At 61.1% G+C, this 22,288-nt stretch overlaps 3 protein-coding genes across 3 annotated transcripts; 1 reads left to right on the top strand and 2 right to left on the bottom strand.

Moving 5' to 3' along the window:
* Positions 1 to 660: 660 nt before the first annotated feature.
* ENTPD4 (ectonucleoside triphosphate diphosphohydrolase 4) lies at positions 661 to 7,175 on the bottom strand. The gene is made up of 12 exons (XM_088521495.1): positions 7,168 to 7,175; positions 6,726 to 6,923; positions 6,218 to 6,423; positions 5,555 to 5,705; positions 5,366 to 5,469; positions 5,017 to 5,076; positions 4,644 to 4,774; positions 3,256 to 3,422; positions 2,707 to 3,031; positions 2,367 to 2,452; positions 1,974 to 2,135; positions 661 to 1,732 (listed from the first exon to the last, which is right to left on the bottom strand). Exons 1-12 carry the CDS (start codon positions 7,173 to 7,175, stop codon positions 1,504 to 1,506), a joined length of 1,827 nt encoding a protein of 608 aa, XP_088377621.1. The 3' UTR covers positions 661 to 1,503.
* Positions 7,176 to 11,920: 4,745 nt separating this feature from the next.
* Positions 11,921 to 16,861, top strand: SLC25A37 (solute carrier family 25 member 37). Its single transcript, XM_088521402.1, has 4 exons — positions 11,921 to 12,136; positions 14,218 to 14,446; positions 15,966 to 16,022; positions 16,334 to 16,861. Exons 1-4 carry the CDS (start codon positions 11,921 to 11,923, stop codon positions 16,852 to 16,854), a joined length of 1,023 nt encoding a protein of 340 aa, XP_088377528.1. The 3' UTR covers positions 16,855 to 16,861.
* Positions 16,862 to 20,408: 3,547 nt separating this feature from the next.
* On the bottom strand, positions 20,409 to 21,909 carry NKX3-1 (NK3 homeobox 1). The gene is made up of 3 exons (XM_088521494.1): positions 21,675 to 21,909; positions 20,702 to 20,975; positions 20,409 to 20,412 (listed from the first exon to the last, which is right to left on the bottom strand). Exons 1-3 carry the CDS (start codon positions 21,907 to 21,909, stop codon positions 20,409 to 20,411), a joined length of 513 nt encoding a protein of 170 aa, XP_088377620.1.
* Positions 21,910 to 22,288: the final 379 nt, after the last annotated feature.

The following is a 22,288-nucleotide window of genomic DNA, read 5'->3' as shown; positions in this document are numbered from 1 at the left end:
GCCCAGGCAGAGGGACACGCAAGTCCCCGCTGCAGCTTTCAATGCGTTTCATGCGTTATTTAGTAGCAACAATGGCAGGAACAATGGGACGAGAAGGACAAGGTGCCCGCGGCCAGGCCTAGCATGGTCCCCTTCGCCAGGGCTCCAGGACAGAAACCTCTTTGGTTTCCGTGCGCGGCCGCGGGGCCTCCGGATGGACAGGGCTCCTGGAGCAGCCTCCGACGCCTCCTCTCCCTTCTGGGCATTTTCCACACACAAAAACTCAGCAATGAAGAGAGGAGCGACACGCTCAGGAGGCCGCCAAGCCCCAGGCTTTGGTGTCACTTCTCTGTCCACCCCAGGTCACCGGGAAGGCCAAAGCACAGGGCCCTGCACTGGCTTTTACGCTTCTCTTGCACGTCTTACCTGTCCTTAACGGAGATGGAGAAAGGATGGAGCAAACGGGGGAAGCAGGAGGAAAATGAAGCCTGTTAATGCACAAACACAGCATTCGAGGAGAGTCGATTTTCTGATAATTCCTACATCTGCACCGCAGTCCCAGACCTCAAAAGCAAGAGGAGCATCATCTTTCTGTACTCGCTTAGGTGAATTTTGCCAGTTGGATACCAGCAGTCAAAGCAGAAATGATTTGTATTGTGCAATAAAAATATCCACCCACAGTTCATATAAATCCCACTTTTAATCATGGACAAAATATTTTCAAGTAAAATAGCTTTAAATAAAATATAAATTAACAAATCAGAATACTCAGAAACAATAAAAGAAGTCACTGTGCATGTCTACTCTAGCAGAAACAAAAGCCTAGACATATTCCAGTTTTTTCACCTTCTTGCTGCTTCAGGGAGATCTTTGAAGGATTAGGAAACAGAAATAAGAATTAAAAATAGTGACTTTTGTCACCATATGGATATAGCTTCCAAGACAGAGGTGAAACTCTCACAAATAAACAAAACTGATTGAAGCAATTTTATGGAAGCACAGCACTGGGTGCGATAGCTTTTTCTTCTACATCACAGTACCTATTTCAGGATTGAAAACAGAAAATCTGTCCTAACAGGATGGTTTTTGCTGCTTTTGAAAACCCTGTGCTTGCTTTTTTTTTTTGCTGGGGACAGTGAGAATTGAGAAGCCAAATACCAAGCATAGATCAGGAAAAAGAAGAAAATCCTCACTCATCCTAATAACATTTCACAATCCCACCCAAAGGATGAGGATTTGCACTCATTCTCTTGCCATACATTGCTTAAGCTACTCATTTACTGGCATCAAATCTTCACTCTTCCATTACACACAAAAGTGCATTATTAAAAAAAATAAATTTGGCGGATAATGTCTGAAGAGGCTAAGCCAAATTGACCCCGTTTTCCCACATTTCCGAAGCTGAATTCCGCACTTGGGGCGATCTGATTCTTCCGTGATTTAAAGGGACGAAAAGGAGAAACCCTGAGGCAAAAATGGCTTTTTCTGTAGGAAGTCCCATAGCAGCTCTCCACACCGAGCAGCTCACAAGGCTCCTGGGATCTTCTGTGGCGGGAGGCCTTCCTCCATCCATAGGGAAGGGGAGGAGGCGCTGCGCTGCATCCGCCTGTGGATCCGCCTGAGCCGCAGCAGGTAGAGCAGGATGGAGAGCAGCACGATCAGAAAACAGACAAAAAACAGGTAGTGATTGTAAACAAAGGAGAAGCTTCTCCAGTGGGAGTGACTTCCGCGGAAGTTTTCTTGCTGGATGTCTCTGAAAAGTCAAAGGGAAAGACATAAATTACAAAGACATAAATTAGGTAAATTATCCAAGAAAAGGCAGCCTGTCTTATCAAAAAGCAGCAGAGCTGCCTGGCACATGCACTCAGATATGGGCACTTTATATCAACGACTAGAAACAACATTTTGTCTCCCCCTGTCTGCCACCGCGGTGCTGTGTCTCATCCCATCCACCCAAACACTAATTTTGAGGTGTTTAAGAAAACGAGTGGTACCTTAAAGGTAAAAACCGTGTTCGGTAAAGAATGGCTCCCAGTGTCCATTGCACCTCCTTGTCATAAACCTGCAGAGCTGTTTTCAAATTGCTGTAACTCACAGGAAAAGAGAAGCCACTGTGAAATACTTCATACATCCAGGCAGACTTAAAGCACTGGTACCTATAGAAAAAGTAGCAGAGAGTCAGGCATCCAGTTTCTCAGGAGTTACAGAGTCCCAAAGGACTGTGGAGCACATTTAGATTACATTGTTATCAGTAATTATTTACGGCTGATGCAATATTTAAGGTTATATTCACACTTGCAATGATTTCATTAAGTGGATCATTTGGACATGACCTCTCCTTGGCAACTCTGCATGATTGAATTTGCTCGAGCAACGCAAATACTCACTTCAATCTGTGGAGATCAGCATGCGAGGCATAAAGACCACGGTCGAAACGTTCCCGTAAGATGGACCACTTAGTGGCACAATAATCCTTAAAAACAAAACAAATAAACACCTCAATGTTGCTTCTGCAATTTCACTAGGAGTCCTGTTCCCTCTTGAGTCAATTCTGTTATTGTGTCTTAAAACAAGCATTTTAAAAGAAAACCCAAATGAGGCAAAGAGATGCCCTGTGCTAATTCCATACAGGGCGAAAGCAATTTTGCTGCAAGAGTCTCAGAACAAAACGCTTTTCTGGGTAGCTTTTCAAGCTTGGAATAAAGGGTTTCTTTCCAGAATACTTGCCTTTGCAGCCTTAACAAACTTGGCAGCGTCGTAATCCCCCCCCATGCGCAGCACGTCCTCGGTGCAGTAGTAGAACTCGGAGAAGCCGTAGAACTCGCTGTTGTGGAAGTGCACGGCGGGCTGGTAGACGCCGTTCAGCGACGTCTGCGTCTCGTTGGTCTTGTTCATGAAGGGCTGGATAACCTCACGGCACAGGTTAAAGTCTCCTGTTCCACGCAAATACATTTTCTGTCCGTTTTGCTTAATCTCATCCTGAGCCTCCAGGGGCAGGCAAGGATCTAGGTAGGGTGAATCAGAAGTCACACCAATCTGTTTGCCCAGCAGCCTGTATACGAGAGCACGCACAGCTGTAACAACTGCAGATCAGAGGCATCAAACCGAGATATTTCAGCACACGAACAGAAACACAACCTCGCTGAAAGGGGGCTCAGCATTTCAAGCTGTGGAATCCGAGCTCCCCTCCAAGACTCTTCCTACATATATCCAAGCAGAGCCTGCTGAGCCTGGTGCTGCACGGAACCCACCTCCCGGGCTCCTGCAGCCGGTTACCTGTTCCTGAGCCCGGCGCTGGCAAACAGACTTTCCTCGTATCTCTGGCGAGCTGCATTCCCTCCGAAGCCCAGGAACGTTGCCACGTAGACCCTGTACACGTGCTCGGTCTGGTGCGCGTCGCAGCCCAGGTTGAACTCTGCTAGCAGGTTTTTGGCTACCTCCTCCTGCAAAACACGAGCACCACGATTAGCCATGAACAGCACGAACCCAGAGGCCGGCCCGCCGCACAACCAGATGCCTCAGGATCTTCGGGCCTCATTCCTTACTCATCTCTTTTGCTTTCCACGGGGCCATATGACCTTCTATTTTAGAAGGAGAGCAGAGCAGCCTATGTGCAGGGACTCTATCAGTGCTACTGATACCCAAGGAACTGAAAAGGCAGGAGCTTGAAACCATGACTATTGGCACTGCAGTATTCCTAGGAAAAAAGGTTTCTCTTCTCTGGTAAGCTCCGTGATGCTACTACTGACTTCCCAGTGCCACAGACTGCGGAAAGACTGTGGAAACAGGTCAGCTCTGCTGGCCAGCAGTCACTCTGGCTTAGTTTTCCAGTTCAGAGATCTCAAGATTTTCAGGAGACCTCTGTCAGTCTCCAACTTCTCTTCACATTTCATACGCCAGTGGGTTGAAGCAGCTTATAAAACATTTTAAGAGATGCACAGCAGCAGCACCTCATGCAGAAGGTGCTCAGGAAAGTGGCAAAACATTGCAGGGCTTCCAACAAACTCGGGAAATGAGGAACAGAAAAAGGACCCTAGAGGAGCACGGCCGGTTGATGCCCACTCTCTGTCAGGTTAAAACACCAAATTCTTCAGGTTGAAAATAGCATTGTTTAAATGAACTTATCCTCAGACAGGGTCATATAGCAGCCATCATCAATTGTTTCCTACTCTTACTTCCAAATTCACATTTGACTGTGACAATCTGCTCAGAACCTGAACACGTGGCTGTTTTGGATTAGCAGCGTTTGCTATGGCATGTGTCTGAAATAGGCAGAGCAGTTATTAAAATATGCAGTAATGGAAAAGAAATGCTAGTTTTGGTCTCTATACTCCACAATACTCTTAAGCAAAACGTGCAGTTAGATAAAATGTATATGCATTTATGTACAAAGAATGCACATTCAAGAAAACTTAAAAATTGCTGATGAGTTACACTGATTTAAAATCAACTTTCTGAACGAACAAAATACAAATGAAATGCTTAGCTCATGAAGGACTCGTATCTGTCATCGTCTCTTGCCATGTTGGGATGTGATGTAATGAAGAACAAGACTCAAAACAAAGGAAAAAGAAAAAAAAAGAACACATATGCATTAAAATAAACCAAAAAGAAAAGAAGAAAGTTGCACAGATAATAACCTGCTGTGAAGAGGCAAAGCTTACAGTTTTAGGGACTTCATATGCTATCTGAGTCGACACTCCGCCCATGTCTAGAATACCCACTGTCCTCTTACGGAAGATGCTCTCCTTGTTCTCACTGCCTGGCACGTGGACCTCCACGACGGCTTCATCCTCTGCAGAAAACAACAAAAATCCTTTGAGAAACATCACGGGGATGAACCCAAAGCAGCGCTGTCCTCAGAGCACCCCCCAGTTTCTGTAGCAACAAAGATCATTGAAGCTTCCCATAAAAACCGGGCTGGTATCAGCATTTGCACCGATGGGTCCATCCGAAAACATCCCAACGACGCTGAAAGCAGAGCAGTAACAAATCCAAAGTCCTTCCCACAATCCACTTCACATTTGAGATACTTACCATCATCTGTGTGCTCAAATCTTCCAAGAACAAAGTTGATGCCAATCCACGCATATACTCCTACATACACAAGGGGAGAAAAGAAGGAGCGTTTCAGAAGTGCCTCATATTTTGCATTTGACTTGCTCTCCCATACCCACTGCTCCGATGTGTTGTTTACCGCTAATTAGAAAACATTTAGACAAGGTCAAAGATTACAGAAGAAGGTGATCTGCACACAGCACCATCTACTGTTATTGAGGAACAGATTTCTCAACTGAATTCAAGTTTTAAAAAGTAATCAAAAAATTATTCAAGCTGTAGCAGGAAAAGAATAAACATGTCAAAGAATTTTCTGATGTTAACTTACCTTCCTGTTTCCCAGAAATAACTTCTGCATGAGAGTCTGAGAACAGAAAATCAAAATGCACAGGGATGTCAGTGAGCAGATCCTCCAGTATTGCCTTCTGCTGGCTGCAAAACAGCATTTTTGAACAGTTAGGATTAGTCAGAATAGTGATCCTGGTGTCTAAATGCTAAAAATGGGATGACCGATAACCTTTCTGGCAGAATCCTCATTCCTGCAGTGCAGAGAATATACAGAGGAGTCTCTTTGTGCTTGGCACGGGGCACGTGCTCAGCAGCAAAGCTCAGAAGTGGAGAGATGTAGTCGCTGACCTTCTCAGGAGAGCTGGCGAACTCGGAAATACCTAGTGAAAAAATAAGCATGAAAGTGAAGCAACTCAGGCCTCAGGTAGTTCCTGCCTCACAGCTTGATAACCAGCACACTCAACAGGAACAAACAACCCAGAGCCAAGCACAGGGAGTCAACACGAACAAAGAAAAGGATAAAACTAACAGTGATTCATCTCTAAACATTAAACAGAAACTTGTATTACTGTTTTACATAGTTACTTATTTGTACAATTGGCTCAGATGGCTTTTTAAAAAGCTGATTATTTATTAACGTACTGAGAACTAAACTGAGCACCGAACTGGCAGCTTTTTGTGTGTACAAAGAAGCCCTCTTCGTCCTGCTCGTCAGTGCCACGTTTCAGCCCTAAAGCTGAACAACATTTTGTGCAAGTCAAACGCAGAGAAACCCAAGGATGCCGCTCAAGTTTCCTTTACCCAGACATTTTAAATACAGCTTCTGAAAAAGCATAGTTGAGAGGGGCAACTATTTAGAAAAAAACTCTAAGAATTAGCTTCTTTCTGGTACCTGGCTTAATTTTCATGACCACTGGCTTTCTGTCCTTGTCCCTCATCTGTTTGATGTCCAGCAGATCGTGCGGGTTCCCGTTGTGCCGGGGCCAGCAGTACACGAAGATCCTGGAGCCGCTGCTGCCGCAATCCACAACGATCCCATAGTTCAGGTTGGGGTTGTTCGTGTCGGTAGCTTCAGTATCCGTCACCCGGGCAAGATACCTAGGAGAAAACGAGGCAATTCAAATTCTGCATCAGGTTTTTCTTAATAGTAGATTAAAAACACCCTAACAGGAGGATTGCCCAATAATCAGCATTTTACACTGGTGAAGGGTGGGAAGTGCTGCTTCAAAGGAGCAAATTTTCAAAAAAAATCTGAAAGTCCTTTCCAGAATAAGGTCTTACACACTCAAACTGCCCTATTTTTGTTGTGCTATGGAGCCTGTCCCACCTGCAAGCAGCCTCACACGAATCTGTGGAATGGAAACCAAACCCCTCCTCTGGGGCAGAGCATCCTTCCTCACCTGTGGAACCTCTTATCCCTGTAGGCACGTCCGTACTTGTTGCGGAGGACGAGCACGGAGTAGTAGAGCAGGGAGGCGGCGGCGGCGAGGACCCCAACGACCAGGAGCTGCCGCAGGGAGGTGTTGAGGACCCGCGGACACCCCACGGGAGAGATGCTGAAGTGCCAGGAGGCAGGGAGCAGACACGAGATGTTGATCCTGGAGTTCAGAGAGGGCAATCTAGTTTCAAAACCGACTCTAATAAAACAAATTGCAGAATATTCTTTTAAAAAACGCAGGAGAGATTTTCCAGGATTTTTTTTTACACCAGGCTGCACTCTGCTGGCACAACCTTTTTTTGTGGCCTCGGGATATGCAATTCGCAGTGAATTCGCAACCAGGCCCCGCGCAGCCCTCCGAGGGCACCGCAATTCCGTGTCCCCGCGCTCCCGCAGATCCTCACCTCCCCATGTCGGCCCGGGCAGCACCAGGCGGCCGAGCCCCGCCGGCTCCGGGCATGGGCCGGTCACCTCAGCCCGGGGGGTCGCGCGCCGCCTCTCAAGGCCATCGCGGCTCCGCTCCTGGGGGCACGAAAGGACACAAACCCCCACATTTAGCACTAAACCCGCTTCCCCCCGCCCCGATCCCCCCGGGGAGGGGTCCCGGCATCCGGCTCTCACCTCGCGACCGGCCGCGCTGCCGCGTAGCAACGGCCACCGCGCCGCTTCCGGCTCCCGCCGCCGGACGTGACGCACGCGCACAGCTACGGCGGCAGCGCGGGGTGGCAACGCGTCCCTCAGGAGGGGGCGTGGCCTCGAGAGATGGGGCGTGGCCTCGAGTGGGAGGCGGTGCGTTGAGACATTGGGGGCGTGGTCTGGCGTGGCGGGGGCGTGGTCACACGGGGGGCGTGGCGGGGGCGTGGCCGGCGCTGAGGCAGCCTGGCGGGCGGGGCAGCGCGCGGGAGCGCCGTGCTGTGGCGGCCGGGAGCGCCGGTCACGGCGCTTTAAAGCTTAAATAAATGGGTAAATAACGGAATATGAGAATCCATAAGTAAAATAACGGAGTAATAATGATGATTTGGGAGCGTTGAGGGCCGGCATCCCTTCCTCCGGGGATCCTCACGGCAGCGTTTCCCAGCGGAGGCGCCTCTGTGTCCGGCCCAGGACGCAGAACTCCCGTCGTTCCCAAACGTGGGATCGCGTCTGCGTCACTGCGGTTTAATAATAACCTGGAACCTGCACGTGGGCTTGGCATGCAATCGCTTCACTCGCTGCCCTTTTGGGTTCCACTTCTCCAAAACAGCCCGTTCCGGTGCGTGGCTGCTCCGAGCGTTGCTCCGGGCGCGTTATTAATCCCTACGTGCCCGGGCACGGGGCTTGGGAGCGTCACACGACGCTCCCGCGGCCCGGCCGGGATGGCGGCTCCTCCAGGAGCCAGGGCCCGGGCGGGAATCCAGGCGGTTTCGTAACGCCGGCCGCGGCGCGTTGGCCGTGGCGGCGCAAGCCCTCCGAGCTCGCTCTTCCGCCGCGACCTTTCAGTGCCGGTTACAAAACGAGACGTGAACCGTCCCGTTCTGCACCTCCTTGCACGGGGCTGCTGCGTTTTGGGTGTCCCAGCTGGAAACTCCACACTGGGGCTTTGCTTTTCTCCGTGTGCTGCCCCTTCCTTCCATCCCGCTCCACACCAAGTTGTCCATGTCCCTGTTGCCGCGTCCGGCATGAGGGTTTCCATCCCCGCGCGGCCCTGGGCAAGGGAGCGGGCGCTGAATGGGTGGAAAATTACATGGGGGTAATGGCAGGATCTCCAGGGACGGGAGCTATTAGACCCCTCCTGGTTTTCAAGGGAAACGGGAGGCCCCAGGGTGGGAATTGGGAATTGTGAGCCTGGTGTTTTCCCTGCTTTAGCGGTGCTGCTGGGAACCTCCTGAGCTGCTATCACAGGCTGTGTTAGGTGCTAAAAATACGGAAGGGGATGCGGAGGCAGAGAGCTCGGATAAAGCCCAGGCCCAAGAGGGATGTGCCCAGTGTTTCCAGGATTTCCAGGCCGCGACAGAGCAGCTCCTCCTTGGTGTGAATATCCCCCCTTGCAGCGCTATCAGCGTGGGAGGGAAGGCTCCGCCGCCGGCTGCGTTCCCGGTGTTCGGCATGCAGGGCAGCCGGAGCCGGGCGCCCGATCCCGCTCCACGCGGGAATGTCCTGCACGGAGCTGCACCGGGAGCAGCGGTACCATGTGCTGTGTCCCTGTCTGCACTATCTGCACGGACACGGAGCCTCCCGAGCAGCCGGGGCCGACGGACGGAGGGCCCTCCCGGCCGGGTTTGCTGCAGCTTCTCGCACTTTTTGCATTAAAACACCCCGTTTCCAGGCCGGGCAGGCGTCCCCGCAGCCTGGCGTGCTCGCTCCGGGGTAAATCCCGCTGGTTTTCTCCACTCGTGCGCTGCACTGGGCAGCGCGAGCCCGAGCGGCCGGTTCCTCCCCGGGGCTGCAAACCAGAAAGGCGAGTTGCAGCAGCGCCCGGCCGGGCAGCGGTGCAGGAGGCGGCCCTGTCACCCGCCCCGCGCGCCGCCTCTCCCTGCCGCGCTAATCCCTGGAGCCGCTGGAGCAATTAGGTCAGATCAGGTGAGAAAAATACAGGGTGAAATAAAACCCACAGGCCAAGCTCCTCGCGCCCGCCGCTCACACGGAGGCTGGTGGTGCCGGGGCCGTGCTCAGGTTTTGGCTCTTTCGGGGTCGGAATCACCCCGTGCCCAAACGCAGGAGGGATCCACGTGCTGCCCGGGGGATCCAGCCAGTGCATCGGGGTGTCTCGGGCATAAAAATGGGGAACGATTTGAAAAAATGGGGCAGTCCCTCCCAGAGACCGAGCAAAACCAGCTCGCCGTTTCTGCCGTGTTCGGTGCTGTAACAGTGAGGGGTAACGGGAGCCCATGCGATGTCCCGGGGACGGGTCCTCGCCGTGCTCTGTCTGCACGTAACGCACGGCTGCGATGCCCTGCTTCCCACAGCAACAGGGATAATTAACAACGTGCTGGGAACGCAGGAGATAACAACGCGGGCGCTGCTCCGCGCGCGGCGCTCCTGCAGGGCCGGTGGCTCCGCAGTTTCGGGGCCTGCCCCGCTTTCCCTCCCCGATCCGCTGCGATAGGCCGGGCGCTCCCCGCGCCGCGGCCGCAGATAACGGCGGCGCGAGGGCGAGGATAAAACCACCCCGCAAGCAGGTGCTGCTCAGCCCGCGGGGACCCTGTGGGCGCGCGATGGGGAGGAGGAGCGCCCTGGACGCTGCCGATAACGCGGCGTCCCCGCGGCGCGCGCAAGGTGCGGCCTCCACGCGGGCCCTCCCGCCTTATCGGGCCGCGCAGCCGGCGCGTCCTGCGCCTCCCGCCGCGATAAGGGGCAGAGCCGCCTAATCGGGGGGCCTGCCCTGGCAACGGGAGAGGGGCACCTCGCTGCACAGCCCCAATATTCAGCAATAGAGCCTGTTTCTGCCCTCTCCCTCCAATGTGGGTTGTGTTCGCGCTGGGTGAGCGCTCGTGGGCCCCGACCCGCCGCGCTGGTTCACCCGCTCGTTTGGCAGCGCGGGCGCAGGCTGCGGCCCTCCGCGCTGCACCGGCGCGTAACCGAGCGGCCTCCCTCCGAGCGCAGCCCGAGAGGGAGCTGGGAGCCATTCCAGCAAGTGGGAGCACGGGAAGCCCCGGGCGGAGGCAGCGCTTTGCCCTCGTCCTGCCACGGGGAGCGATGGCTCCTGTGGACTCGCTCCGGAGTGGAAATGCGGGTGAGCTCCCTGGAGCGCGGCCGGGAAGCGGCCCATTCCCGCGGTGCTTCCCGGCAGCCGCGCTCCGGTGCATGCAGGCTGCCGATGTGGGCGCCGGCACCGCGGGGAGCAGATGCCAGCGCCGCGCATTGCGCAAGGGCTGCCCGGCAGCCGCGGCTCCGGGCAAAACCCTCCTTTCCGGGCTCTGCTCCCAGGCCGCGCGGAGCGAGCAGGGCTCTCCAGGAAGGACGGACGGGTGCCGGGGCACCCTGCAAGAGCCGGCCCCGGGGCGCACGGGGAGCTTGCACGGGGAGCACACAATGCACGAGGGCCGTGCCCTGGCACAGGGACACGCACGAGGGCTGCACCTTTGCACAAGGGACACACACGAGGGCTGCACCTTTGCACAAGGGACACGCATGAGTGCTGCGTCCTTGCGCAAGGGACACACACGAGTGCTGCACCCTCGCACAAGGGACAGGCACAAGGGGGGCACCTTTGCACAAGGGACACGCACAAGTGCTGCACTCTCGCACAAGGGACACACACGAGTGCTGCACTCTTGCACAAGGGACAGGCATGAGGGCTGCACCCTCGCACAAGGGACAGGCACAAGGGCTGCACCTTTGCACAGGGGACACACACGAGTGCTGCACCTTTGCACAAGGGACAGGCACGAGGACTGTGCCCTGGCACAGGGGACACGCACGAGTGCTGCACCTTTGCACAAGGGACACGCGCCAGGGCTGTGCCCTGGCACAGGGACGCACACGAGGGCTGTGCCCTGGCACAGGGCCGTGCACTCGCCTCACCCCGCGCAGACCCTTGCGCAACGCTCTCCTCCGAGCCGCTGGCTGCTCGCGCCGGGGTCACGCACTCGCGTGCCCGGGAGTACCCGCTGGCACCGGCCTGGCCGCGCGCACGGGCGCCCTGCGCGGGCACGGGGGGCTCCCCGGCCCCGCGGTGGGTGCCCAGGGCCCGTGGCTGCCCCGGCCAGGGCACCGAGAACGGGCACAAGGGGCGCGAACGGGCGCGGGGGCGCGCGCCGCGACTCCCCCCTGCCGCGCGCGCGTTCCCGCGCCCCCAGCCCGCGCCCGCCCGCCGGCCGCGCGGCAGCCAATGGGGCGCCCGCTCCCCCTCCGCGCCGCCCGCCATTGGCCGAGGGCGCTGCCAATCCGCCGCCGCCCCGCGCTCCTGCGACGTCAGCGCGCGCGCGCCCCCCGCCCCGGCGGCGGCGGCGGGGGCCAACCGGCGCGCGGCGGGCGGCGGCGGCGCCTCCCCATTGGCTGCGGCGCGCGGCGCGGGGCGGGGCCGGGGGCGCGGCTTTAAAGCGGCGCCGGCTCCGCGCGCACCGGCCCCCAACGCCCCGCCCCCTCCCGCCGCCGCCGCCGCCGCCGCCGCCGCCGCCGCCGCCGCCGCCGCCGCCGCCGCCGCCGCCGCCGCCGCCGCCGCCGCCGCCGCCGCGCATGGAGCTGAGCTGCGCAGTCGGGGGCAGCGCGGCGGCGCCGCCGGGGCCCGGCCCCCCCCCGCCCGCCGCCGCCGCCGCCGCGCCGGGGCCGCCCGCGGAGGCTGAGGACTACGAGAGCCTGCCGAGCGGCGCGTCGCTGCGCACGCACATGGCGGCCGGCGCCGTGGCGGGCATCATGGAGCACACGGTCATGTACCCGGTGGACTCGGTCAAGGTGCGCGGCGGGAGCGCGCGGGGCACCGGCTGCCGCCCCCTCGGGCCGCTCCGGATGCGGCGCCCGCGGGTTCCCCCGCCCCGTGCCCGGTTGCAGCGGGGCGGGTGCCCGGACGGCGGGGCCTTTCCCGCGGGGAAATGGGCAGGGAGGCAGAAAGCGAAAGCGGCGCCCGGTGCCGCCGCTGCCCCGGCCCCGTGCGGCTCCGAGCGGGTCCACGTCCCGCCTGGAAAACCGCCGGTGCCCGGTGCTGCACCGGGACGGGACGCGGTGCCGCTAGGGATCGTGTGCGGGAGCAACGCGCCCCGCTGCTCCCCGGACCGAGCCGTCGGCAGGTGGCATTCCCGCCGGGAAGCGGCATTCCGGGCTGCTAAGTGGAAACCCGTTTTGCTCCAGAGAGTCGTTTCCTCCCAAAGAGAAACCGAAAACGCAGCGGGTTGGGGGATTGCTCCATGCCTCGGAGCGGCGGATCCGCCTGCGGGGCGTCCAGGAGCTGCCCAGGGTGTCCAGGACCTGCCCAGGGTGCCCAGGAGCTGCCTGGCTCTCCGCTCATCCCGGCATTCCCTCGAGGAGCGGCGCCCGTTCGAGCTTTATGGGCACAGCGCGTGCGTCCCGGTGCTGCCGCGCTGTGCACGGTGGCACTGCCGTGTCCAGCGGGCTCCGCTCCGCGCTGCTCCCGTGGCTGCTCCCGCTCCGGCACGGCCGTGCGCAGGCGCGGGGAGCCCGCGGTCAGCGCGCCCCGCTGCACCGCGCGGGCGTCCCGGCCCCTAGCGCGGGCGGCTGCGCAGGGGCTTTGCCGGTGTCCCCTGCGCGGGGCGTCCCGTGCTCCGCTCCGCGTCCATCCCGCAGCAGCTCCCGCCTCGGGATGCGGAGACGCGTGCGGGGAGGGGAACCCTCCCGCGTGCCGGCTGCGAGCACGGAGCCCGCTCCGAGGCTGCCTCGAAGCGCATCCCGCCGGGCTCCGCGCGGCTCTTCCCGGCTTTGGGCTCTATTTCCAGCGCCGCCGGTGGCTGCGGCGCGCTCCGAAACAGGAAGCTTCGCTCCGGGCAGACGAACGCCCTGTTTCTAATCTGAGCTCCCTGGCACAGAGGGAAAGTGGCCTTGGAGCCCGCGGCGCTCTCCGTCCCGGCTTCCCTGCCGTGTTTCCGTGGGCAGGTGGAGCGGCCGGTGGCCCTTGTGCTCGGGTGGTGGGACATTCCCGGGAAACGTGAGTCAGGAGCTGTGCCAGGAGCTGCGGAGCGGTGGGTCCGGAGCTCGCGTTGAGCCAGGTGCTGAGTCGTGGTGACTTAGCAAGGGCAATTCCCCTCCTGTTTCAGGAGCCGTGCTGCAAGCGCGATAACGTTTTGTGTCCTGCTTCACTCCAGTAGCTGCTTTTATTGCACCGGGTTAAAGTCCTGGGTTCAGGCTGGGCACTCGGTGCCAGCGCGGCCGCTCCGCGGAGCGGTTCCGCTTCCAGGAGCTCGGCACGCTCCAGGCGCCAGCCCCGAGCGTTTTATTGCCGCGGGGGGCCGGGAGCTCCGCGGCTGCCGGTTCCTCCCTCGCTGCCGGTTACTCGGCTGCACCCGCCTCCCGCGCGGAGGAGCCGGTGCCGCCGCTCCGAGGACGGGAGCGGAGTCGCTGCTGCCTCCGTGCCAGCCCTCCCTGCCCCTCCGCTGGCCCAGGACGATGCTCCCGGCAGGTGCCGGCTCCGCGGGAAGCCGCTTCCCGCGCTCCCCCTTCTAGGAATCTCGCCGCTCAAGCACTCGAGCGTCGGAGGCGGCGGAGCGGCCGCGGTGGGAACAAGCCGGGGCAGGGAGCGAGGCTTGCAGCAAGGGCCGGCTGAGCCCCGACCTGCATCTCCTCGCGTGCTCCTTGGAACGGCTCTTAGCTCCGTTCCCCGCTTCCCGTGCACGAACAGGGCCAGAGGTTGCGCTTCCCCGAGCAAGCTCGTCCTGCTTTGGTGTTGCAATAGAGCGTGGACTTAATCCTGCAGGTATCCCCAGAGGATCTTGGCAGGATCCCGGGCATCCAGCGGGCGGCTCGCGTGAGGCTCGGGCTCCCTCGTGCCCCGTAACCGCGGCCGCTCTCCCTGTGCTCTGTTGCAGACGAGGATGCAGAGCCTGCAGCCAGACCCCAAGGCCCAGTACCGGAGCGTGTACGAAGCCCTCAAGAAAATGGTCCTGACGGAGGGTTTCTGGAGGCCGTTACGCGGGATCAACGTCACCATGCTGGGCGCCGGCCCTGCCCACGCAATGTACTTTGCCTGCTACGAGAAGATGAAAAAGACTCTAAGTGACACTATCCAGCACGGAGGGAACAGCCACTTGGCCAACGGTACTCTTTCTTTGCGCACACGCAGCTTGCCGTTAGCAGCCTCTCCCTTGCTTGCTTCACGCTTAGCCCGGCCTCCCTGGCTGCGCTGCGCTCCCGAAGACCCGCCGCAGGCACCGCTTCCAGCCCCGCGCGGAGCGCGACGCGCAGGAGCGCGGGGGGACGCCAGGTACGGCCGCGGGCCCGGCCGCCGCTCCCCGCATCCCGCGGCTCTGCATCCCATCGCTCCCTGCATCCCGCTGCATCCCACAGCTCCCCGCATCCCGCCACTCTGCATCCCGCAGCTCCCCGCATCCCGCGGCTCCGCATCCCGCATCTCCCTGCGTCCTGCCGCATCCCACAGCTCCCCGCATCCCGCAGCTCCCCGCATCCCGCAGCTCCCCGCATCCCGCAGCTCCCCGCATCCCGCAGCTCCCCGCATCCCGCAGCTCCCCGCATCCCGCCGCTCCGCATCCCGCAGCTCGCCGCATCCCACAGCTCCCCGCATCCCGCCGCTCCGTATCCCACAGCTCCCCGCATCCCGCCGCATCCCGTGTCTCGCCGCATCCCGCGTCTCCCCGCATCCCGCCGCTCCGTATCCCGCGTCTCCCCGCATCCCGCCGCTCCGTATCCCGCAGCTCCCCGCATCCCGCCGCTCCGTATCCCACAGCTCCCCGCATCCCGCCGCTCCGTATCCCGCAGCTCCCCGCATCCCGCCGCTCTGCTGGGCGTCGTGCTCGTGCCCGAGCCCGTGGCCGCAGTGGCAGCAGCATCCCTTCTGCCACGCGGAGGGACCCTGGGGCGGCTTCTGCTCAAGTGTGGGTTTGCTTCGAGCGCGCTTTTCCCTTCCACGATGGGGCCAGCTGCCCCCAGCGCCAGCCCGTGGGTGCTGGGGTGGCTTTTGGGGGCACAGTCGCATCGGGGTGGGGATGCTCTAACCCAGGATGGCCCTGTGCCAGAGCACGGTCAGGTCCCGACTCTTGTGCTGGCTCTTTCTTGGAGAAGGAGCTTGCTTTTCTTGACCATTTGGCTCCCACCGAGCAGGCGGCTTTTCTTTTACGTGTTGTCGCCGCAGCAGCTCTCCAGCGCTGTTATAAAGCGTGCTGTGCCCAAGACAGCTCCCGGCCCGTGATGTGTCCGGAGCAGTTTGCAGTGACTTTGCCCGACCCAAGCCAAGGGCTCGGTGCCGTTCTTGCTCGCCGCTCTTTCCCGGTGACGCACTGTTCGTGTTGGCCTTTCAAGCAGCTACAGGCTTTCAGCGCCAGCGGGAAAGGGCTGCAGCAACGAGAGCAGCGACCCGCGGTCGTGTGGGCCCAGCGCTGCAGCTACATCAAAGGCCGAGGTGGGGCTGCGGGGCGGCTCGGGCTCGCTGCCGAACCCGGGCAATTAGCGCCAGAACAGCCTGAGTCAATGGATAAAAATGCGTCATTACGGACGCAGCCAGGCAGCGCTCGGCCTCGCCGGTTGGCCGGGGCGCTCGCGTCGGAGCGGGTCAGCGCCGGTACCGGGACGCCCCGCGGTGAGGGCTGCTCTTGTCTTGCAGGTGTAGCGGGGAGCGTGGCCACGCTGCTGCACGACGCGGTCATGAACCCGGCTGAAGGTAACGCGGCTGCGTCGCAGGAGGAGCACGGCGCAGCGGGCGCACCGCGAAGCGCCTCCCGAGCGCGGGGCAGCCGGCCCGGCTGCGGAGCTGCGTCGTGCTCCAGGGCTGGGCCCAACGCAGGCTTTTTTGGAAGGGAAAGCGCTCCCTTGTTTAAAAACCCCTTCAAATGCCCAGTTTGCTCGAGGGAGCCCGTGCGGGTGCCAGGTTTCCGCGGTGGCTTGGGGCAAGGCTCGGCGTGCGGTGGCGAGGGGTGCCCTAACCAACGCGCTCTTCTCTCCCCGGCACCGGCGCTGGCCTCTCCGGAGCAGTGGTGAAGCAGCGGATGCAGATGTTCAACTCCCCCTACAAGTCGGTCCTGGCGTGCGTGAGGACGGTGCAGAAGACGGAGGGGCTCGGGGCCTTCTACCGCAGCTACACCACGCAGCTCACCATGAACGTGCCCTTCCAGGCCATCCACTTCATCACCTACGAGTTCATGCAGGAGCAGATCAACCCGCACCGCGAGTACCGCCCGCGCTCGCACATCGTGTCCGGCGCCGTGGCGGGCGCCGTGGCCGCCGCCGCCACCACCCCGCTCGACGTGTGCAAGACGCTGCTCAACACGCAGGAGGACGGGGCGCTGAGCTCGGCGCGCGTCCGCGGGCACCTCTCGGGCATGGCCAACGCCTTCAGGACCGTCTACCAGCTCGGGGGCATCCCCGGCTACTTCAAGGGGGTGCAGGCGCGCGTCATCTACCAGATGCCCTCGACGGCCATCGCGTGGTCCGTGTACGAGTTCTTCAAGTACTTCCTCACAAAGCACACGCTGGAGAAACGCGCGTCCTTCTGAAGGGCCCCGCGTCGCTCGCGGCTCCGCTGGGAATCACGCCGGCTCCGCAGCCGGATCCGGCCCCTCCAGGGAAGGAGGGCTCGAGTGGTCCCCGGCCACGTGCTGCCCTTGGTGCCTAAACAATGACATAGCTTATAAAGACTCATAATAATATATATTTAATAACTTTATTTTGGAGAAGTGAAATTGCTAGCTGGTATTTTCCTCTGAAGTGTAGTTTACTTCCTCACCAGAAGGCCTAGGTTATGCAGCCTAGGTTGATTTTTTTTTTCTTTTTTTTTCTTTATCTTTACAGCAAAGAAGCAAAATATCCCATCACAGAACTTTTATACAAAAATAGATGGATAATGTTTATCCTTTATTTTTCTATTATAGACCTTTTTTTTTTTAATACTATTTCAGCTAGATGCTGAGCTGTTGGAAAAGGGCTAAATTCTTCCACAATATATAAAGAAGGCACAAGAGCATTTATTTTTATAGCCAGATTGGCTTCAACGACACAGCATTTGTACCCTGTACAGTGGCCTGGTTTCTCGCATGGATGTCGAGGTACTTGGAAAGCCCTTGAGAAGAGAAGGAGCAGGGGCACCACTTGATCTGGGAAGGCAGGGGATCAAGTGGAGCATCCAAAACACCTGGTCACTTTAGGGTGAAAATGAGGGAACTCCATCAACTCCACTTTTTTTTTTTTTTTTTTCCAAGGAAACTCTTAATGTAGGTTTTACAGACTAGTATTTTTTGCAGACACTTTTAAAGGTACGTTTCTATGGTGTGTGATAGCTGCGTAGGCTTCATCCTCTCTTAATTTATTCATGCTCTTAACGAAGGCTCCGCTCGGGCCCTGCTTGGCCCAGGGTCTCGCTGGGGCCATCGCGCACGCGGGAGCGGAGCCAAATGCTGCAGCCTGGACCAAAACGTCCCCCGCTGCCGCTCGCCTGGCGGGGGCCCATGAGTGACAAATCCGAGGGTTCCAGGGGCCTGGCAAATCCTCATTCTCCCTGGAACTTAAGCTAATCCGGGCGCTTTGTCCCCTCGCTCGGAGCGGCTACGGGGGAGCCCTCCGAGGGCGGAGCGGCAGGTGCCTTATGGAAAATGCCCTTTGCTGCTGTTATCCCGAGATCCCGATCCCGAGATCCTGCTCCCGATCGGCTTCTTGATGCCTTGTTGTTGCTCGGCTCGGAGGAGCCTCTTGCTGTGTGGCCTTAGTCCCACGTGCAGCGCTCGTCCTGCACCGGGACGTCCTTTCCCGTGGACTTTGGAAACTGGAGGCACCCCTGTGCTTATGGCTTGAGTGGAGCTCCCCATTCCCACTGCTGCTCCCTGGGAACAGGGAGCGTGGCCGGGAAGGGGCACCCAGGCTTTCCTGGGCTGGAAGCGGGAGCCCCTGGCCCGGCTCTGCCCTGTTTTAACCTGCTCTCCTTGTGGCCCCGTCTCTGGAACCTCAGCTGTGCCCAAGCCTGGGATTTATCCCATCCCGGTGCATGGAAGGAGCGCGCGGAGCGGCCTGTCTGGGTCGTGCTGTCCGCGCTGGGGCTCTGCCTGCCTTTCCTGGGGTTCGCTGTGTTTTCTGAACCGCTTGTTGAACAGCGCGGGGTGTTTGTGAAATGCTGCTACAGTTGCACCACTGGAGCTGGAGGAAATAAAAGAATTCCGAGGTTTCTCCTCAGGGGTGTGTGTGGTTTCCTGGCCGGCAGCCTGGGACGGGACGCGGCGGGGGGCAGGTGCCTTCGGCCGTCGCATCCCGCCGGAGCCGCCGGCTCCGGAGCCCTGGTGCCTTCTAGCGTCGTCCCTGCGCGTCGCAGCCGCCCTCCCGGCCGGGGGATTCCCGGGGCTCCCGGCTCCACGTTCCCCGGGGAGGGGGTCTCGCCGGTCCCGCGCGGTGTCACTGGGCCCCGTCCCGGTGCCCTGAGCTCCCTCCGGGCGCGCGGCCGCGAGGTGGCTCCTCCGCAGCCCCGGAGCTCGGCCGGATCCTGCTGCAGCCGGAGCAGCACGTTCCTGTCGCCATCCCGGTGCGTTCCGGCCCCTGTCCCCATCCCCAGTGTGTTCCTGTCCCCATCCCGATGTGTTCCCGTCCCCATCCTTGGCCCGTTCCCGTTCCCAGTGCGTTCCCGTCCCCATCCCCGGTGTGTTCCCGTCCCTATCCCCATCCCCGATGTGTTCCTGTCCCCATCCCGGTGTGTTCCCGTCCCCATCCTTGGCCCGTTCCCGTCCCCAGTGCGTTCCTGTCCCCATCCCCGGTGTGTTCCTGCCCCTGTCCCCATCCCCAGGGGATTCCCGTCCCCATCCCGGTGTGTTCCTGTCCCTATCCCCAGTGTGTTCCCGTCCCCATCCTTGGCCCGTTCCCGTTCCCAGTGCGTTCCTGTCCCCATCCCCGATGTGTTCCCGTCCCCATCCCCTGCGCATTCCCATCCCCAATGTGTTCCCATCCCCATCCCAGTGTGCAGGGCTGCCTGTTCAGCGGAGCCTCCTGCCCCACAGAAGCCTCCGGGCAGCAGCCTCTGCCCTGCCGCGTGTTCCCGAGCTCAGGAAAGAATTCCCGAGTTGTTTTTCAGCCAAAGTTTCATCTTTCCCAAGTCTATCCTAAGGGACTTCTGTATCTGAGCCCCCTCCAGCACTGCCCTTCGGATTGGGAATTCTTTTAACCCTTTCCTTCCTTTTCCCCCAGCAAAGGTGCCAGGATCACACAGCCCTGCTGCAACCTCCTGGATTTAGGAGCCCGGGGGCGGCTCCGTCCACCCTGCCGGGGACCCGGAGCTCCTGCCGTCCCCAAAGAGCCATTTGCGCTGCGGAAAGGCCCCCTGTGGCCGCGAGCGCCGGGTGTCCCCGCGCAGGCGCCGCTCCGGCCGTTGGTTGATCCAGGATGCGGCTGTTTGCTCGCCGCCTCGCGCGGCGCCCCACGCCCCGGGCCCTCCTCAAATATTGTCTCTGCTCCAAGGCAGGAGCCGCACGGGGCCTCCCGCCCCGCGGAGGGACGAGGCCCTGGGCGCAGGGTCAGGTCCGGCTGCCCCGCACGGGCGTTTCGGGGTCCTGAGCCCTGTTTGGCACCCGCTGCTCTTCACAGAGTGACACGTTCAGCAGTTCTGCTCCCGCGCGGCCCTGCCGAGCTCTGGGATGCTGCTCCTCGCATCCCCTTTTGCCCCAGAAAGGACAGAAAATGGCCATTTCCCACCCGAAATGCTGTTCATTGCTGGTCACAGCACAATCACAGACCCACAGCTCCAGCTCTTACAGGCGCCGCTACAAGTTTTATTGCAAGGGCCGATGCGCTCGGTAAAACAGTATCAAAACTATGTACAAAACCAGCGGCCGGAGCGTGGGCCCAACCTTGCAGCGGCAGCGCCAGGGGCGCGGGTTGGCGCGGGGGCAGCCGTGGGGTGTTGCATTAGCTGCAAACCCTCGTGGCAGGGCAGGAAAAGGCAAAAACCAAAAGTGGCTGCAGCAGAAGCGTCTCCAGGGGCCCGTGTGACGGCCCCGGGGCCCACGGGCGCCCCGGGTGCGTTTGCGCCCTTGGCGAGCGGCGCCGCGCGCCCCGCGCGGGGGAGCCGCGGGAACCCTTATCTGCCCGGAGCGCGGGCACAAGGAGCGCTTGTTCCCGGCTTGGCACCGTGCCCCCGGCCGGGCCGCGGCGGCACCCGGATGCGCCGAGCCCGTCTGTCACCGCGTATTGTCCCGCGCCGCCGCCGCGGGGATGTGCAACGGCTCCCCGGGCGCCTCCGCGCGCCCAACGCGGCTCCTCCGCGCGCGGCGCTACCAGGCCGGGGGGCTCCATGCGCGCAGGCAGTAGAGGCCGGGCGCGCGGAGGCCGGGGCGCGCGGGCTCGGCGGGCGCGCGGGCCGCGGGGCCGGGCGGCTTGGCCAGGCGCCGCAGCTCGGCCGCCAGCTCCTTCCGCTTGGTCTTGTAGCGGCGGTTCTGGAACCAGATCTTCACCTGGGTCTCGGTGAGCTGCAGGTGCCGCGCCAGGCGGGCCCGCTCGGGCGCCGACAGGTACCGCTGGCGGCTGAACGCGCGCTCCAGCTCCACGACCTGGCCGTGCGAGAAGGCGGCGCGTGCACGACGGGGCGGCCGCCGCGGCGCTGCCAGCGGGACGGCGCCACCGCGCACCGGGGAATCGGCCGCGGCGCCTGCGGGCCAAGAGCGGGAGACCCTCGGGAGTCGCCCCGGCTGCTCCCGCGGGATCGTCCCGTGTGCCCGCAGGACGGCCCGGACACCCTGAAATCCCCTTTCCAGCCTTGGAGCAGCCCAGGCGGCAGTGCTAAGGGTGAATCCCCTCTCCTGCCCACATGGCACTCGTGCCCCCTGCGGCTGTTGAGCCCCTTGGGGCAGGTTATTTGTGCCCTGGCCCCCCGCTGTGCATCGCGCGCCTTGCTGGGGAGCAGCCCCAGGGCTCTTCCTTGGCCCTTTCTTAGGGTCTTTCCTTAAGCTGTGACTCAATGGGCTGGGTCCCGGCCATGCCAGGACGCTGCAATCCCAGCACTGCCTCCACCAGGGCTGCCTGCGCGGCGCCCTTGCACATCCCCGGCCAGGGTGAACACGGGGTCCGGCCGGTCTCCGCTTGGGCCTTGGGTCCCCGGGAGGCACCGGCCGAGCAGGTGCTTCCCAGTGCCAATTCCTTGCGGCACGTTGGTTCTGCCGCAACGTTAGTGACCAGGGCAGCTGGGGGCTGGAAAGGCTCATGGATCGCAGGTGGGATTGCAGGGGACGCGGAGGGCGCTGGGGAGCACCCGGTGGGGCCGGCGTCCCCGGGGCGGGGGGGTCAAAGCGTCGCAAGGGACACGCGGGGCTGCGTCCGGAGCCGCTTCCATGCGCATCCCGGCTCCTACCTGTGCGGGGCGGCGACGCCGCCGCGGGCCGCGGGCTGCAGCCCGGAGCCGGGCGCCCCTCGGGCCCCCCGGCCGCCCCCGGCTGCCCCCGGCCCCGGCTCTCGCCTGGCTCCTGCCGCTCGGCTCCGTCCCGCAGGATGTCCTGGATGAGGAAGGACGTGAGGGGCCGGGAGAGGCCGTGCGGGCCCCGCGGGGGGCGGCTGCCGGGGGGCTGCGCCCCATGGCCGCCGCTCATCCTGCTCCTGCCCCTGCTCCCGCTCCTGCTCCGGCGGTGCTGGCCACGCGCCCGCGGGCGCCGCGTTTATACGGCCGGCGGCCAAACCTCCGGGGCCTGATTGGAGATCCCGTGGGAGCCGCCCGCGGCGCCGCCCGCAGCGCCGGAGCCCACGGGCCGTGCCTGGCCCTGTCCCGCAGCCCCGGCCCATCCCGCATCCCGCATTCCCATTCGTGTCCCGCAGCCCCTGGCCCATCCCGCATCCCGCATTCCCATCCATGCCCTACAGCCCCTGTCCCATTCCGCATTCCCATTCGTGTCCCGCAGCCCCTGGCCCATCCCGCATCCCACATTCCCATTCGTGTCCCGCAGCCCCTGGCCCATCCCGCATCCCGCATTC

Source organism: Tinamus guttatus, unplaced genomic scaffold (assembly GCF_059628265.1).
Source record: "Tinamus guttatus ecotype Peru unplaced genomic scaffold, ASM5962826v1 Tinamus_guttatus_pri_ptg000123l, whole genome shotgun sequence".
In the NCBI taxonomy this organism is placed as follows: domain Eukaryota; kingdom Metazoa; phylum Chordata; class Aves; order Tinamiformes; family Tinamidae; genus Tinamus; species Tinamus guttatus.
Note: the sequence above shows the minus strand (reverse complement) of the source record. Positions and strands in the feature narration are given on the sequence as shown.

Bases quoted from the DNA above. Each gene is read 5' to 3' on its own strand.
- ENTPD4 (XM_088521495.1), bottom strand. The intron at 5,470-5,554 runs GTTATCGGTCAT...GCTGTTTTGCAG, and splicing joins ATGAGGATTCTGCCAGAAAG to CCAGCAGAAGGCAATACTGG. The intron at 2,136-2,366 runs GTGAGTATTTGC...CTTTTTCTATAG, and splicing joins GCTGATCTCCACAGATTGAA to GTACCAGTGCTTTAAGTCTG.
- SLC25A37 (XM_088521402.1), top strand. From the start codon at position 11,921: ATGGAGCTGAGCTGCGCAGTCGGGGGCAGCGCGGCGGCGCCGCCGGGG. The intron at 14,447-15,965 runs GTACTCTTTCTT...CTTGTCTTGCAG, and splicing joins GAACAGCCACTTGGCCAACG to GTGTAGCGGGGAGCGTGGCC. The intron at 16,023-16,333 runs GTAACGCGGCTG...TCTCCGGAGCAG, and splicing joins GGTCATGAACCCGGCTGAAG to TGGTGAAGCAGCGGATGCAG.
- NKX3-1 (XM_088521494.1), bottom strand. From the start codon at position 21,909: ATGAGCGGCGGCCATGGGGCGCAGCCCCCCGGCAGCCGCCCCCCGCGG. The intron at 20,976-21,674 runs GTAGGAGCCGGG...CTTGGCCCGCAG, and splicing joins GGCGTCGCCGCCCCGCACAG to GCGCCGCGGCCGATTCCCCG.